The 15,594-nt window shown below is 29.8% G+C and overlaps 3 protein-coding genes across 14 annotated transcripts in view; 1 reads left to right on the top strand and 2 right to left on the bottom strand.

Annotated features, from left to right (window-relative positions):
* Positions 1 to 9,072, bottom strand: part of LOC132952688 (uncharacterized) — a 47,750-nt gene extending 38,678 nt beyond the window's left edge. For 2 of the 10 annotated variants that reach the window (XM_061025065.1, XM_061025071.1), the window contains exons 1-3: positions 2,977 to 8,847; positions 2,798 to 2,903; positions 1,661 to 1,736 (exon numbers count right to left, since the gene is read on the bottom strand). In XM_061025065.1, coding sequence (XP_060881048.1) covers positions 4,588 to 6,402 — 1,815 coding nt within the window. In that variant the 5' untranslated portion in view covers positions 6,403 to 8,847 and the 3' untranslated portion in view covers positions 1,661 to 1,736; positions 2,798 to 2,903; positions 2,977 to 4,587. The other 8 variants (XM_061025066.1, XM_061025072.1, XR_009665488.1 and 5 more) reach the window with 7 other exon arrangements.
* A 328-nt stretch (positions 9,073 to 9,400) lies between these two features.
* LOC132952206 (potential E3 ubiquitin-protein ligase ariadne-2) lies at positions 9,401 to 12,211 on the top strand. Of its 2 annotated transcripts, none has more exons than XM_061024412.1 (2): positions 9,401 to 9,626; positions 10,528 to 12,211. In XM_061024412.1, the coding sequence occupies exon 2, from the start codon at positions 10,583 to 10,585 to the stop codon at positions 11,999 to 12,001; it is 1,419 nt and encodes a 472-aa protein (XP_060880395.1). In that variant the 5' UTR covers positions 9,401 to 9,626; positions 10,528 to 10,582; the 3' UTR covers positions 12,002 to 12,211. The 2 variants fall into 2 exon arrangements, with proteins under 2 accessions (XP_060880395.1, XP_060880394.1); XM_061024411.1 differs by having other exon boundaries at positions 9,402 to 9,875.
* Positions 12,212 to 12,338: 127 nt separating this feature from the next.
* Positions 12,339 to 15,510, bottom strand: LOC132952208 (fibronectin type 3 and ankyrin repeat domains 1 protein-like). Of its 2 annotated transcripts, none has more exons than XM_061024416.1 (6): positions 15,442 to 15,510; positions 13,680 to 13,810; positions 13,462 to 13,598; positions 13,016 to 13,325; positions 12,799 to 12,929; positions 12,339 to 12,561 (listed from the first exon to the last, which is right to left on the bottom strand). In XM_061024416.1, exons 1-6 carry the CDS (start codon positions 15,508 to 15,510, stop codon positions 12,416 to 12,418), a joined length of 924 nt encoding a protein of 307 aa, XP_060880399.1. In that variant the 3' UTR covers positions 12,339 to 12,415. The 2 variants fall into 2 exon arrangements, with proteins under 2 accessions (XP_060880399.1, XP_060880398.1); XM_061024415.1 differs by having other exon boundaries at positions 14,669 to 15,469.
* Positions 15,511 to 15,594: the final 84 nt, after the last annotated feature.

The following is a 15,594-nucleotide window of genomic DNA, read 5'->3' as shown; positions in this document are numbered from 1 at the left end:
TATTTAATTGTATTTAATTTTTTTTTTTTTGAAGGAATTTTTGCTAAGTTTTTATAAAATTGACTTCAACCCATGTAAATGTTCTAATTTCATTTTTAAATTCGTTGATAATAATGAAACGAATTCTTTGCTTGGAAAGCAATGTTTTAGAAAATTCAGAAAATGCAGTTTACATTTAAATCCGCGGCCTAAATATAAATAATAATTTCTGATGCATTGATGCTAAAGAGTGAGGGGGTGGACAATCAGCTGAACCGAAATCTATAACTTCTTAAACACTTAATATAAACAATTTTTTCACACACGCGTCATGGTATGAAAATAAAAAATATTTATAATTTATATATTTATACCGATTTTCTACAGATTTATACCGATCTTCTATATTAATAATAATTATAAATATATAACAATAACAAATCATTTTTGAGTAGCGGCCCACCAGGAAAGTTCCCAGTATCCCGCCGGCCCAGTCCGCCCCTGGTTCATATTGTAACCGAAAAATCCAAAAAATCTATTTTAAACACAGTTACTTTTTACAGATATTATAAGTTAAAATTTGGACGAAATTACATATTAAAACCAAGAATAACGATTTTAGTTATTTTGTTGTGATTTAAAAATAGTAGGTATTCGCGGATTTATGAAACTTTTAGAGTATATTATTATTATAATTTATATACACGATGACACTTTCAAATGTAATTTTTTGGGCAAAAATGACTTTAACCTACTATTGTAGGTACTAATGCCTAAAAGTAAAATAAATTACTTTAATCTCAATATTATTTATACGTTAACAATGTCTTTACTCAGAATCATTTTTCGTTTGTTCGTTTTGTATTTTAATAATTTATACATGGATATATTATTATTACTAATAATTATAGTAGGTGTGTTTGTATTATTTCATTAATTTATTTAATACTATACCAATGAATTATATATTAATTAATAATTTTTGTAACATTGTGTTCGAAAAAATAAAAATAAATGTGATTTTAATTAGAGTCTAGTAGTGTACCTACCTATATGTAAAAAATAAATAAATATAATAATGTTAAACTTTTAGGGACATAATAGGTAACACATTCGTATGTGTAGTATTACACTATTTATATAGGTATATTTATATACCTATACGAGTATATGAGTAAGTATATAATTCATAAGTGCGCACACGTCAGGATAGGCAGTTGACCATTCCGTGAATATTACTTTTATGTGTACATGGTTATACGTCCCTGATCCCTATTATATAGAATATCGATATTAGGTGAACAATAGAAGTTAAGTCTGTGACACTAAATTAATAGTTACCTATAACTTATAACGTTGTATTTGGAAAAATAATTACCAGTTATTAATTAAAATTGTATCTTATGACTATTATCAGTTATAAGTTATGACATATATTTCTATAAATCAAACCAAAGCATATAAATATTAAGTACCCTATATAGGTGTATGCACCTATTAATTATAATTATTCTACGAACAGGGACTGGAAAAACGACGACGACGTTTATATCTCGCGTAGTTTATACATTTCTAGTTCGGAACTAAAATTCTTGGATAGCACATTTTTCGTGACATTAAATATTTATTTTAAGTCTTAAAAGTAAACGTAAGCCCCAAAAGAATATAAAAACAAACTTACTTTAATTATCGACTCTTTCGGCGGAATCCGTAACGTGAACTGCGACGCCCATGAGGAAACGCTTCAGAATACAGAACTTAGAATATTGTGATTTATGAAAAATAAAATTATACGAAACGCGGTAAGTTTTTTGCTCGTATCTTCTTTGCTTATTGAAATTTTAGAATTTTTAATCGACTGTGTCTTCTGCAACGGCTTTGAGATTTGCCATAGATAAATAAATAAATGATAGATATTATACTAGGTACGTCAATATGATGAATCCACGGATATAATATAATGCAACCTTTTATATCAAAGAGTTCCGTGTTAAGGAAAAATTTGTTCACTTAAATTTGATATGACAATAAACCAAAATAGTTTATAATTTTGAGTTTGAATTATAATAATATGATATAGGTATTATTTAAATTATTATTTTCGTTTATCAATTTAATTATTGATTAAGGTGGTGAATAGATATCTGCAGAAGCACAAGAATATTTTTATAAGAGCATATTGCATTTTATCAATCATTAAATAAAAATGTGATTACCGGATTTTAGAGTTAACATAAAGCCATAAACGTATACAGTTAATTAGTAAATTCATCAAATACTATAATACCAACTAGATTTCTAAAACTCGAAAAGAGTTTGTTTTAAGACTGTCTGTTTTGATAACAACTAATTTAATTTAAAGTGTATTGTTATATTATATTATAATGAAATTAATAATAATAGTAAAATATATAATTGCATGACATTTAATACCTATATAATATGTATATAGCCATCTAGGGTATAAACTACACTAAAAAAGGTGTAAGTATGCTAATAAAATATATGAGGTGTATAATATATTTATGTATATAAAAATATAAAATATAAAGAATAATAACAGTATATTGCTTTAAATTACTTCGCGCAAACCTAAGGTGATACCCGGCGTATAGTATAACATGCAAAAAGGTGCGTATTAAACTTGGCGTGGTAAAACGAAGACGATCTCGCGTATTTTATAAATTGGGCTTTTAGGATTAAACTTATAAATGCTTCTACGTAACCTAGTTAACAGATTATCAGTGGCAATAAATATTTAATTTAAGTCCAAAAAGTAAATGTAAAATAGTAGGTAACAATATGAAAACAAACTTACTCGTAAACATCTACTCTTCCGGTGAAACGTAGCTAGAGTGCCATCGCCGAAGAAACTGCCATGTTCATCCATCTTCATTTAATCATCTCACCCCGATGAGCTGAAACTTGGAAGTATCGAAATATTTTATGAAAATAACCTGATCATAACGAAATTGGCTAGTTTGTGTAAAAACTCACATTATAATATATACGGTTTAACGAACTTTCTGTTTATATTGGTGGCTTATTATTTTTTTGTTCACTGAAATCAAACATACAATAGTATTTGCTGAAATTATTAGGATTGCCGACGAATTTCGACAATTGACGATTGCCATAGATATTATAAAATATATTATTTACTATGATATCCATAGAACTTATATATTATAGTATTATACTCAGTACCTATACAGTATAATATTGATAAATCCTTTCTTTTTTTACAGAAATCTTGGTCATCTGCAATGAACCTATTCTGGTTTTCTATTTCAATTATAGTTCGCATGCCAAATTTAAGTAGGTACTTGTCCAAAACTCGACTACCGGGAAATCATTGGTTTTTATGGTATAGCCTTACGAAGTTCACGATTTTCGGTGTTTTACGCACCCGTACAACGCTTAAAGTTTACCGAGCGTAAGTATAACAAATTAATTTTTATTTTTAATCTAGGTAAATCAACGTTTTAAAATTGATGATGCAAAAATAATTCTGACACCCACCCATGGTGGTTTTACATAACAAGTCGAGGGATGTTTTTGATTTCAATTGTTCGAGCAAGCGCAGTGTGCGAGTGACTACACCGGGTATATATAAAATACCAACAATTTCAATTAGCTATAATATAACCAAATACTATAGATTAGAATACGAGAAGCTCTGTAGAAACCTGCTAGCATCATAGCGCTCCAAAATGTATGTGATTGCCTATTCAACCCCTTTCTCCTTATCACTTTTATGTACTCGTTAACTAATACAAATAATTTGGCGCCATATTTTACCTATATTGTATTATAATTTATACACCTAATTATTAATTTAACATATTATATCATACATATAAAAATATTGTTCATACATATTTTATAATGTTCTCATACCTAAGTTCTATTTCTTTTATTATTTTGTATTTGTACATTGTACATAATATTATGACTTGTGTAGTGATCCCTCACTGCTCGCTTGAGTTCGTCGACGTTGATGGTGAATGTAGGAGAGAAGGTTGTAGAGCGACAAGTTACACAAGTTAGTTATAAGTAATTTATTTAAAAAGTAATTAATTTCATATATAAATTTGAGGACAGAGCGAAAAGCATCTGCCCGAGACTCAGCGTGTGCGTAGTGCAGACTCTGTACTAAATCTAATTTTACTATAGATTCTATCTTATATTTATATAAAAACTATACGGATACAAATGTACACGGTAGAGTCCAGGAGGTGGATATTTGAAAGGAACCGGAGATGGACGTTGTTATTGCACAAACAACCCGAGTGAATGCTTGGCACTTATTGGTACAAAGTTAATTAAGTTTTGCAGATATTCATAATCCGTTTACTTAGTCCTTAAATTGCACTGTCACTCACGGATTATTTTCATAGGTTGTTTTCACACTATTGTGTAAATGCAAAATGTTTTTTAATTGCGCTGTCAAACTCTAGGTACGTACATTGTACGTGGTTCTTGGAATCGTTGATGTAGTTAACTTTCTTGTTGTTGTTGTCCTATCGTGAGAATGTACTTAGAATATTAGTAATACTGTCGGTTTACTACATTCCTCCCCTCGAAGATGGAAGTCCCTGACTTCCGCTAATTCAAGAATGTCCGAAGTGTTGGGTAGCCGGTAGGGCTGTTTCTTGGTGCGAGTGGAAACTCGACCATGTCGATTCCTCTTGATGACATCATTGGGTTTGCGTCCAGTTCTTCTGTTTCTTCCTGTGACTGTGCTACTTCCGTGTGATTTGTTACTGTTTTTTCTTTAACCATATTTATTATTAATATGATTACCGTCATAAAAATACTACTTGTTATTACATATAATATATAATCGTTGCGTTCTTGCGTGTCCTTTAGCTCGTCAATTTTGTTGTCGACTTTTCGTTGTTTTTCTAATTGTTTGTTTGACCCTGACACTTTATGTAGGTCCTCCATGTTATTTGTTTTAACATGGTAATCTTCCATTAAGTTGTTGTTGTCGGTGAACGGCATATCCTTTATGTGTTCTAAAACTGATTTCGGGTTGAAATCCATATATTCAGATTTGTAATCGACTTTCCCTGGTATGAGTACGTCTCTAGCGGCGTACGCTTTACAAGTTTCGTTTAAACTTAAGATACCTACACCTCTTAGTGTATGGCTGGTGGATTCTTTATCTTCGTCGCATGTAATGAATACTATGTCATAGTTGGTGACGTAGATCCACTCGTTTTTGAATCGTTTTTTGTGAAAGATGGATGTACTCATTTGTACGTGCATGATTTCGCAGCTTGTTGGAACTTTTATAGGATCTTGGAGTAATTGTACTTCGCACGCTGGTCTACTAGTACGTGGATGTAATGGATTACCTTCAGGACACAAAAGGAAGTCTCTAGCGTGTTTACAATGTGTGTAATAAAATTCGTCATAAAGAGCATAGTGTTCTTTCGTCTTACTTATAGCTAGATACTTATTACTAGGTTTTATATAATAACAATCGTTTTCGGTGCACACTGGCATAGGTATTAAATTATACAAAATAAAATCATTTTGATAGATTAGAGGTAAAGTAAGAATAAACACTAAGTTGTCATTTGCATAGTATATAGTAATGTCTGAGAGCTTTACTAATTCGTAAATATTTTGTATGTCTAAATCAGTAGGTAAATCGGTGCCCCCAGGTAATGACACTTTAATGTCTTTAATGTTCTCTAAAAGTTCGCGTGGAGATATTAAACTGGTATGAATTATTCCTATTTTTGCTTGTTGTATTATTTCGAGTAATGTATTGGTTTCTAACATATGTTTTGTTATTAACAAATTTACAATTACGAAGTGTTTTAACAAGTAATTTTTTGTTTGTTGTTCCCTAGATATATTAATAGATTCGTTATATACAAAAGTTGTATTATAGTTTTCGTATTCGTCAAACTTGGTTTGTAATTTAACTATTTTTATTTGTTCTTTAACGAATTTTGTTTGTGTCGCGTCGTGTGTTTGTCCTATATTAAAAGTAAATCTTTTTATACATTCCAGATTACATATTCCGTATATTAATCTGGCTGCCTTTGCTATTGTTCCTAACGTTGTACTTCTTTTGGAAAGTTTATGTTCTATGGATTTTATCACTAGTTCCCTTCTTTTACGTAATTCCCTTACTATAGTATTAGCTGTGTACACTAAGTTCTTACAATTGTTATCGACGTTGTGTGCGATGGTTATACATAGTGTTTCAGTTTGGTTCATAATATCGTCAATATAAACAAATCGTTCCTTATACTTAGCAAGATTAATATATGCAGTTAGGTCCCATTGAGACGTAATAAGTTTCAAAGGTCCCCGGTTCTCGTAGTATAGGCCAGAGTGTCGTGTTAGTTGTTCGTCGTTGTATCGAAAAGTTCCCGACGTGAATGGTATTTTCAGAAGCATAAGTCTGAAAATCGTTTCATCTTATTAGTTAGATATAGTTTTATAATAAATAACCTATCCCTATGTATACAAGATAAATAATAATAATAATCTTGTCCCCATTAATAATTAAACAAAAAAAATAAAAAATAAAAAATACGAATAATCAACCCGATTAATATATATATAATAATAATAATAATAATAATTATAATGTAATAATAACCCGTCTCCAAAATAAAATGAATATAATTGTATGACTTAATGTATTCTACAATTTGTTTTTTTTTTTTTTTTAGTCGGTAACCGCGTTTTCGATTATACCACGGTAATGAAATTTTAATTTGTTGAATAAACAACGTGTCCACATTACGTCAGTTCTAGGGTCGTGGGCTTCCGAAAAACCGTGATCGCCGTCGCAGACGAGCGCATGTGCTTCCTCAAGCTTTAAAGCCCGCCCTTTTTTTTTCGAAAATTCCTAAATGTAGGGAGCATATTAATTTTTTTGTGTCCGTATCCATTAGTTGTAGGTCGAACTCTCTGTTGTTATTAGTGTCCCACCCACGCATGGTGAACATTCTACAATAGATATGTAGAGCCTCCAGTATTTTTACGTCCGTGGAGCCCTCCCACAGAATCAGAGCATCATAATTATGTAGAATGTTCTGTATGGCTTGACGCGTTAAATTTAGGCGCGCAACGTGTGATCGGAATCATAGATTTGGGCGAGTATGGGTATTAGTTTTTTTGGCTTTCCTTTAAAAATGGTCACGAGGTGGCGTACCATAGCTTTCCATTCGCCAGTGGTTACCGGTTCGTGGGTTTTGAGTTTCAATGCTCGCCCTTCGAGTTTTGTAACTATGGGTTCGTGGCGACCACAGACAGCGCCAGATATTAAAATTAAATTTTCTTTTCCTAATTGAGTGAATTCAAAATCTACGATCGCGAATATTGGCGTTTCACTAAAAACAAACAATATATATATATATATATATATATATATTTAGTATTATATATATATATATGCATATGACTATATAAAATGAAAGGTGTATCAAATGGTACGTGCGTGTGCGAGTACTTTAGAAAGAAAAAATGGTTATTTATAGAAAATCAAACTTGTTAATAGAATACGTGTTAATAGAGTCGTATATAGTCAAGTATATCCGTTGTTCGTGTGTTCGTGTTGTTGTGATTTTAATGTTGTACGAAATGTAATCATGAAATTTCGCCTTTTGTCCAATGCAGTATTCATTGCGATTTTGTCTGGTCCTGTCTGCTCTGCGTGCTGGCGGCTCTGCTGGCTCGTCGTTGATGCTCCGCTTGGCTATGTTGAGTGTAGTTGAACTGTTGATTGCAGTTGAAAATGTTGAATGTAGTGGAACTGTTGATTGCAGTTAAAAATGTTGAATGTAGTTGAACTGTTGATTGCAGTTGCAAAATGTTGAATGTAGTTGATGGCTTGCTTCGGTCGTTCCTTCCTTCCTAGGTTTCAGCAACGTGGTTGAACTCGAGGTCCGCTGATGTACTTGATTCTGGGTTGGATACCAAAATTCTTCCTTCAGGTGACCCCACACCTGACACCAAAAGACGTGTAGTGATCCCTCACTGCTCGCTTATATTTTTGAGTTCGTCGACGTTGATGGTGAATGTAGGAGAGAAGGTTGTAGAGCGACAAGTTACACAAGTTAGTTATAAGTAATTTATTTAAAAAGTAATTAATTTCATATATAAATTTGAGGACAGAGCGAAAAGCATCTGCCCGAGACTCAGCGTGTGCGTAGTGCAGACTCTGTACTAAATCTAATTTTACTATAGATTCTATCTTATATTTATATAAAAACTATACGGATACAAATGTACACGGTAGAGTCCAGGAGGTGGATATTTGAAAGGAACCGGAGATGGACGTTGTTATTGCACAAACAACCCGAGTGAATGCTTGGCACTTATTGGTACAAAGTTAATTAAGTTTTGCAGATATTCATAATCCGTTTACTTAGTCCTTAAATTGCACTGTCTCACTCACGGATTATTTTCATAGGTTGTTTTCGCACTATTGTGTAAATGCAAAATGTTTTTTAATTGCGCTGTCAAACTCTAGGTACGTACATTGTACGTGGTTCTTGGAATCGTTGATGTAGTTAACCTTCTTGTTGTTGTTGTCCTATCGTGAGAATGTACTTAGAATATTAGTAATACTGTCGGTTTACTACACTTGTAATGATGGTGTACACTGTTGCAAATATTTAGTAGGTACCTACATATTTTATATTGTTTTAATAATATTTTGTATTAATCTTTATGTCACACATTTCTCACTGTACATATTTTTTAGTTAGTATAATCAATATTTTATGATAATTATATAATTATTTTTTCACAACTATCGATATCATTAAAATGTTTAAAACTTAAGATAAAGCCGTATAACCGTGTAGAACTGTATCAAATTATTGTAAAAACAATAAGCTAACCATCAAGTATTACTCTATGAAATAAACCTTGTTTTAGTAATCCAGTGTCCATAATCCAAACAGCCATACACTTGATACAAGTAAATGGTAATGATGTATTGCACGTTTTATTATAAACTATGTATATATTTTTATATTTTAACACTAATAACACTATAATATTAAGTACCTAAAGGCTAATGGACTATTGGACTTAATTTAAAAATTAGAAAAAAGCTAAGTAGTTGTTCTTTTGTACTAATAACTTATCAGTTAATAGTTATCAGTGTCTAAAAAAGAAAAATTAAGGGGCTTATTTAGGCAACCTACTATAATATGTAGCGTTACAGTGTCCCCTAGCAAATCTAAGAGCTTCCCGTATTCTAATCTATAGTATTTGGTTTCATCAAGAAGTGACTAACCGAGGTCTGAGATAAGCTATAAAAAACACCGCGATTACGATAACACTGTTCTATGATAATATACAGGCTACGCAACGAAGCATTATTTTCGATGATCACGGGACCCAACACTGTCCCCATCCCATGACCCATATTATGGCCATTTGTTCTATGATAATATGGCCATAATATAAATGGGTTATTTTTTGTTATGTTTTTTTTTTATGAAACCCTGGAGTGCATCTTATCACTTATTGTGTGTATTGTAATTATTATTAAAATGTCTAAATGCCAAATGCTAGTATTATAATAAACAATAAAGTGTACACACTTTTTTTTAGTACACTACAGTAGTACAGTGTACAAGTATTGAAGTATACACTATGTGGTAAGATTGAAAGTTGAAACTCAATAGTCGCCCGAACTTTGTGTTTATTTTGTACTTAAAAACATTTAAATTTTATCATATAATTAATATTACTATTATGAAAAATCGTGTGATCATCGTCTGGTTTCAAATTTAAATCGAAATTATGCAGTTACAATTTTGATTATCGTGCTACTTTTAATATTCTTCATCCTATGCACCATTGTTCCTACATCATATAATTATTTAATTGTGTTTGCCAAAACCATCGTAAGTATTATAAATTATAATTTATTATTGTGATATACTATCGTAGATATTAAGGAAATAAACAGAAACATATTTGTGTACATCCGTAAAATATTTTTTTTTAAAGATAATTATGACAAATGCAGCCGTTCAATTGCATTTTGAAAGAATTTCTTACTCTTAATATTTTAGGCAAGTTTAGAGTAGGTATGTAAATTATTATACATTAAACCTAAAATATTTTATCTCATCTCATAATAATAAAATTAGTTAGGCAATTAAATTGAACATTATCTGTAATTGTTTTAAACATCTATAAGTAGGTATTTTTCTTTACACTAAATATTAAAGAGACCGAGTGGCTAGTATTATATTTTAATAGTTCTCAATTTTGTATATACAATCATTACGAGACCAAGAAAAATACAATCACTTATTTGGTTTTAATACTGATAGGTTGGATCAATTATTATAGTCCTAGTAGGTATTTAGAACCTATTTCAAAAGCATTTAGAATACTTAATACGAAGCATTGATCAGATTGATTAGGTATTAAATAATAACTGATAAAATTAATATTTAATAAGTACCTATTATTATTAATAATAATTACTAATATATATAATGTTATAACATTATAGATTTGATTTTCATTGTTACAATATTTTTATAGGCATCAATTGGTTTAAATTGTTGATACAAGTATACAACCATCTTTAAAAGAAACAATGTCTGAATATGATGATGAGGATATGGAATACTCAGATCAAGATGACTATGAAGACTATTACAATGCTGATCGTGATGTAATGAGTCCACCACACAATCCCGATGCTGAATATTTTCCTGTTCAATGCCTCTCTGTTGACGAGGTTGAAAAATTTTTGAATGAACTTGTTGAACAGTTGTGTACTAGTATACATGTAACACCATCAATGTCTAAAGTTTTACTTTATGAAAACAAATGGGCTGTTCAAGAAGTGTTATGGAAGTATAATGAAGACGCCGATAAGCTTTTTGTTGCATCCAGAATGAAAACATTACAGCCAGTATCGGTTAAAACAAAAAGAGATAAATTTGTTTGTCCAGTCTGTGTGGGGCCAGTAGCTGAAGAATTAGGAATTACTAATTTGGCTTGTGGACATTGTTATTGTGATAACTGTTGGCGTTGTCATTTTGAAAATAAAATAAAACAAGGTGTAAGCACAGAACTTTCTTGTATGGCATTAAACTGTGAATTACTAGTTCCAGAAGAAATAGTTTTATCGACAGTTAATAAACCAATTTTAAGAAAAAAATACCAACATTTTGCATTCCGTGAGTATATTAAATCACATCCATTATTACGCTTTTGTCCTGGAGCTAACTGTACGGCAGTCATTAAATCTAAAGAATCTCTTGCTAAAAAAGCTATATGTACTCAGTGTGAAACTTCATTTTGTTTCAAATGCGGAAACGACTATCATGCCCCTACAGATTGTGCCACCATCAAAAAATGGATTACCAAATGTGCAGATGATAGCGAAACATCAAATTACATCGCAGCCAACACCAAAGACTGTCCTAAATGTAATATTTTTATTGAAAAAAATGGTGGTTGCAATCACATGCAGTGTTTAAGTTGTAAATTTGATTTTTGCTGGATGTGTATGGGAGATTGGAAAGCACATGGCACTGAGTATTATGATTGTTCTAAGTATAGAGAAAATCCTCAGAATGGTTCAGAATCTGCTAAAGCTCGCGAAGCATTAAAAAAATATCTCCACTACTATGAACGTTGGGAAAATCATTCTAAAAGTTTGCAATTGGAGAAACAAACGCTTGATAAAATCAAAGAAAGGATAAATAGTAAAGTGATGACAAGTAAAGGTACATGGATTGACTGGCAGTATCTGTTGGATTCTGCTACTTTACTAGCCAAATGCCGGTATACTCTTCAGTATACTTATCCATATGCATATTATATGGACAATGGACCAAAGAAAGAACTATTTGAATATCAACAAGCCAAACTGGAAGCTGAAATTGAAAATCTATCATGGAAGATAGAACGAGCAGAAACTACCGATAGAGGTGATCTAGAAAATCAAATGGATATTGCTGAAAAAAGAAGAGCTACTATGCTTCAAGATTTTTTCCACATTTAATTAAATAATTTTGTGTTTTATTATTCAATTGTAAAATTATCCTAAATATATTTTCTTTTATACAAATAAGTTAATTTTCTTTCATTATTTTAAGCAACTTCTGTAATATTTATAAGATTCTTTTAATTAAATAATATTTTGAAAGTATTAAATAATGTGTAAAATAAGTACATTTTTAAAATTTGGTAATATAATTTATTTATAATATTATATGCTATTATTGTATAATTATTTATTAATAAGTTTTCAATTAAAATATTTACATTGCTATATAATATTATTCATTAGTAATACTCAAATTGATTATTCAATATGTTGAAAAATCTAATAGATATACATTGGATGTTAACAATTATTAAGTAAAAGTAACATATTTTCTCATTCTTATAATAAATCATGAAAAAACTTAATAATTTAATCTGGTAATATTTTTAGAGCTTTCCAATTATTTGATAAATGAGCCAGCTGCCAAATATCTTGACCATTTTTATCTTTAATACTTAAATCTGAACCATATGAAATAAGAGTCTTGATCACATCCAAATCGGTAAACATAAATACTAAATAACAAAAAAATATTTATTTAAAATTAAATCATAGTATAATATTGTAATTTGTAATATTCATTGATATTCAGCTTTTGAAAATGTATATATTACATATATTTTAAAATCAGTGTTTACAACTAACCTAGACAATCGGCTGAGATTTTATAAAAAAAATTAATTTTTTTACAAAATTTTAACTTTCTATCAATAATTTATTTACTAGTATTTTTATAACGTAAGTATGATTACCTGCTCTCATTAATGGAGTCCAACCTTTAGAGTCCACGGAATTTAAATCACCCAAATTTCCTTCCAGAAGCATCTTTACTGCATTATTATGAGATCCATCAACTGCATAATGAAGTGCTGTTTTTAAATTTCTATATAAAACATAGTAAATATAATATAAAATAATTTAACTAAATATGGGAAAAAAATATTGTCATTATTGATGAGCTATACGCACATATCTTTTAATGTAGCATCGGCATCATTGCGAGCCAATATTCTTATTATGTCATCGTGTCCATGGTAAGCAGCAGTCATCAGCGGTGTAATTCTAGTGAACATATTTGGTAAATTCACATCTGATCCGTATTGCAACAGAGTAAGTACCATATCATTATGGCCAGCTGCACAGGCTTTGGACAGACCACTCTCACCCAACTCATTGTAAATGTTTATATCGTGAGCTCTTGTGTCTAAGAATTCCCGAAAGAGCAATGGTAAATTTTGATAGGCACTATGATGAAATGCGGTGATACTGGGAAAGTCATCTAAAAGCATAATATAATATATTACATGGATTTTATTTCGAGCACAAATTTAATTTAAGTGACTAAGTACTAGTGTTAAATAGTGACCTCACAAATATTGTAATATTTTCAAATCAAAATTTAAATAATATCCTACTTTTTGTAGTACAACTGACTGTGGCTATCCCAATCACTGAATTCTCCGAGCTTGCATTATGTGACTCCACCTGCAGCTTAAATTTGTAATTGTGACCACCAGATAAGTTTTTAACACAAAAATAGTTATGAAATCCTCTAAAAAATATTTATTTTATAATCAATTAGATACAAATATACAAGATGAATCAGGTTTTAATAGTTTAATAATAATTTTACCTGTATATAACCACATCATTGTTATTGTTTTCATTCATAACTAATTTGAAAAGGGGCTCTATAACATCTTGTGGCCTGTTCCATTCTAAATGAACAGATCGACGATCGACATTTGACAACTTCAAACTTAACTATAAAATATTTTATACACATCATACACCTATTGAAATAATTTCCCATTTGTATTGAAACCAATTTATCAATCAAAATGTATCTATAGGTACCTATTATTATACTAAAACTCAAAAGTGCCTAACTAGTAGCATAGAACAATAGTAGGTATTTAACTAACAAAACTTGTTTATTCAAAAACAAATTTTAATTTAACTCTAAAAATTATCATTTTAATATTAACTCTTATTTAAGGAGAAATCATTGTAAATGTAAGTTAAAAAGTTTAATTTCAATGGTGGAAATCAGTCACATAGTTAGGTACATAGATTATAGAAGGTTTACAATTTAAAAATTTAAATATTCTTGTATTATAGTCCTTATAGCAGTGCCATAATTACTGGGCACATTGGCCTCAAATATACATAGGCCACCCATGGGTATATAAATAATTAAAATTAATTTTTGAGCCGTGGCCGTGTTTTTTTAAACAAAATAAAGAAAAGAAAAAGCAAGTTTCTTGTTCATATTATTAAAATATAATATTAATTATTGTAATCATATAACATACCAAACTATTTACTTGTCGGCAACGGCATTATTTAAACAATTTGAAAATTTAATTTGTAATTAATAATTTAGATATCTATATTAATATAATAATTCATTCATATTTTTCAGCTGCATTTGTCTGAGAATTTTTATGCATACAAATTAAATTTAACGAGTAGATAGTTAATTAGTTATAAACAGTTTAACAGCCACAGTGTGAAGTGTGAATTATATTATTTAAAAGTAAAAAAGAAAACTATTTGTCTATATGTCCAAATTATATCACATTGTAAACATGTTTTTGGGAGCTTCCTTCATATACTTACGTTAAAGACCATATTATTATTCTTTCTAAAAAATGAACTTAAAATGAAATACTTTTTAATGACAAACATTCATTTTTTATTAAACGAGTTGACCACTTACACAAATCTATATTATAGAAATAATGATTTATAGACAATCTTGTAAACAGAAGATATCTTCTATTTCTTCTTTCTTTTTTTTTATAAGACTGTAGGTACTAGAATACTATTTGTTTGTTCCCTTAGCAACTACAATAATTGTAATCATTAATCACTTACTACTCTCATACAATGCTAAATAATAACTAGTAAGTATTGAGGAAGTTGATGCTTATTCTAATTTGTATATTTAATTAAATATACGTTACAATGCTTCTTACTATTCATGTAACAAAATTGAAAATTTTTAAAACAACACGGATATTTTGGTTACCATTACAATGACGGCGGCGATTATTGCTAGTCAGCAATGCGGTGAAAATGCCTTTTTTTATATGAATTTTCTATATTTTTACCAGGCAATAAGTTGAATACATTATAGCTATGTTATGCCTATTAAGTCAGTAATATGTGTTGAATATTATTTTGAAATCTGATAGTTATTAGTTCACTACTTATCAAATCAAAGGCATAATATGAGGTATATTATGATTTTATGGTGTATTATTATTTATTGGGCAAACTTTTGGTTTTGGTAAGAAAAAAATAATAGCAGATAATATAATAATAAATAATAGAAAACAAATAATATTATAAGACAAATGCATATAAATAAATTCATATTTAATAATTACCCCAGACATTTCGGTGATTGGGGAGGGGCTATCATCCACCACATATTTCCAAGAGGCAAGAATTAACATATATGTTTAATCACTGGGTTTAGTAGTAATTATTATATGTAATGACAACATAATATTAATAAATATAAACATTTATAATCTCAA

Source organism: Metopolophium dirhodum, chromosome 9 (assembly GCF_019925205.1).
Source record: "Metopolophium dirhodum isolate CAU chromosome 9, ASM1992520v1, whole genome shotgun sequence".
Taxonomy (NCBI): domain Eukaryota; kingdom Metazoa; phylum Arthropoda; class Insecta; order Hemiptera; family Aphididae; genus Metopolophium; species Metopolophium dirhodum.
The sequence above is the reverse complement of the archived record's forward strand: the minus strand, read 5'-3'. Positions and strand labels throughout refer to the sequence as shown.

What these genes read in the sequence shown, in the direction of transcription:
- LOC132952206 (XM_061024412.1), top strand. Translation starts at nt 10,583, where the DNA reads ATGTCTGAATATGATGATGAGGATATGGAATACTCAGATCAAGATGAC.
- LOC132952208 (XM_061024416.1), bottom strand. Translation starts at nt 15,510, where the DNA reads ATGTTAATTCTTGCCTCTTGGAAATATGTGGTGGATGATAGCCCCTCC. An exon ending in CAATCACCGAAATGTCTGGG is followed by an intron (nt 13,811 to 15,441) that starts GTAATTATTAAA and finishes AATATTTTATAG; the next exon opens with TTAAGTTTGAAGTTGTCAAA. An exon ending in AATGATGTGGTTATATACAG is followed by an intron (nt 13,599 to 13,679) that starts GTAAAATTATTA and finishes AATATTTTTTAG; the next exon opens with AGGATTTCATAACTATTTTT.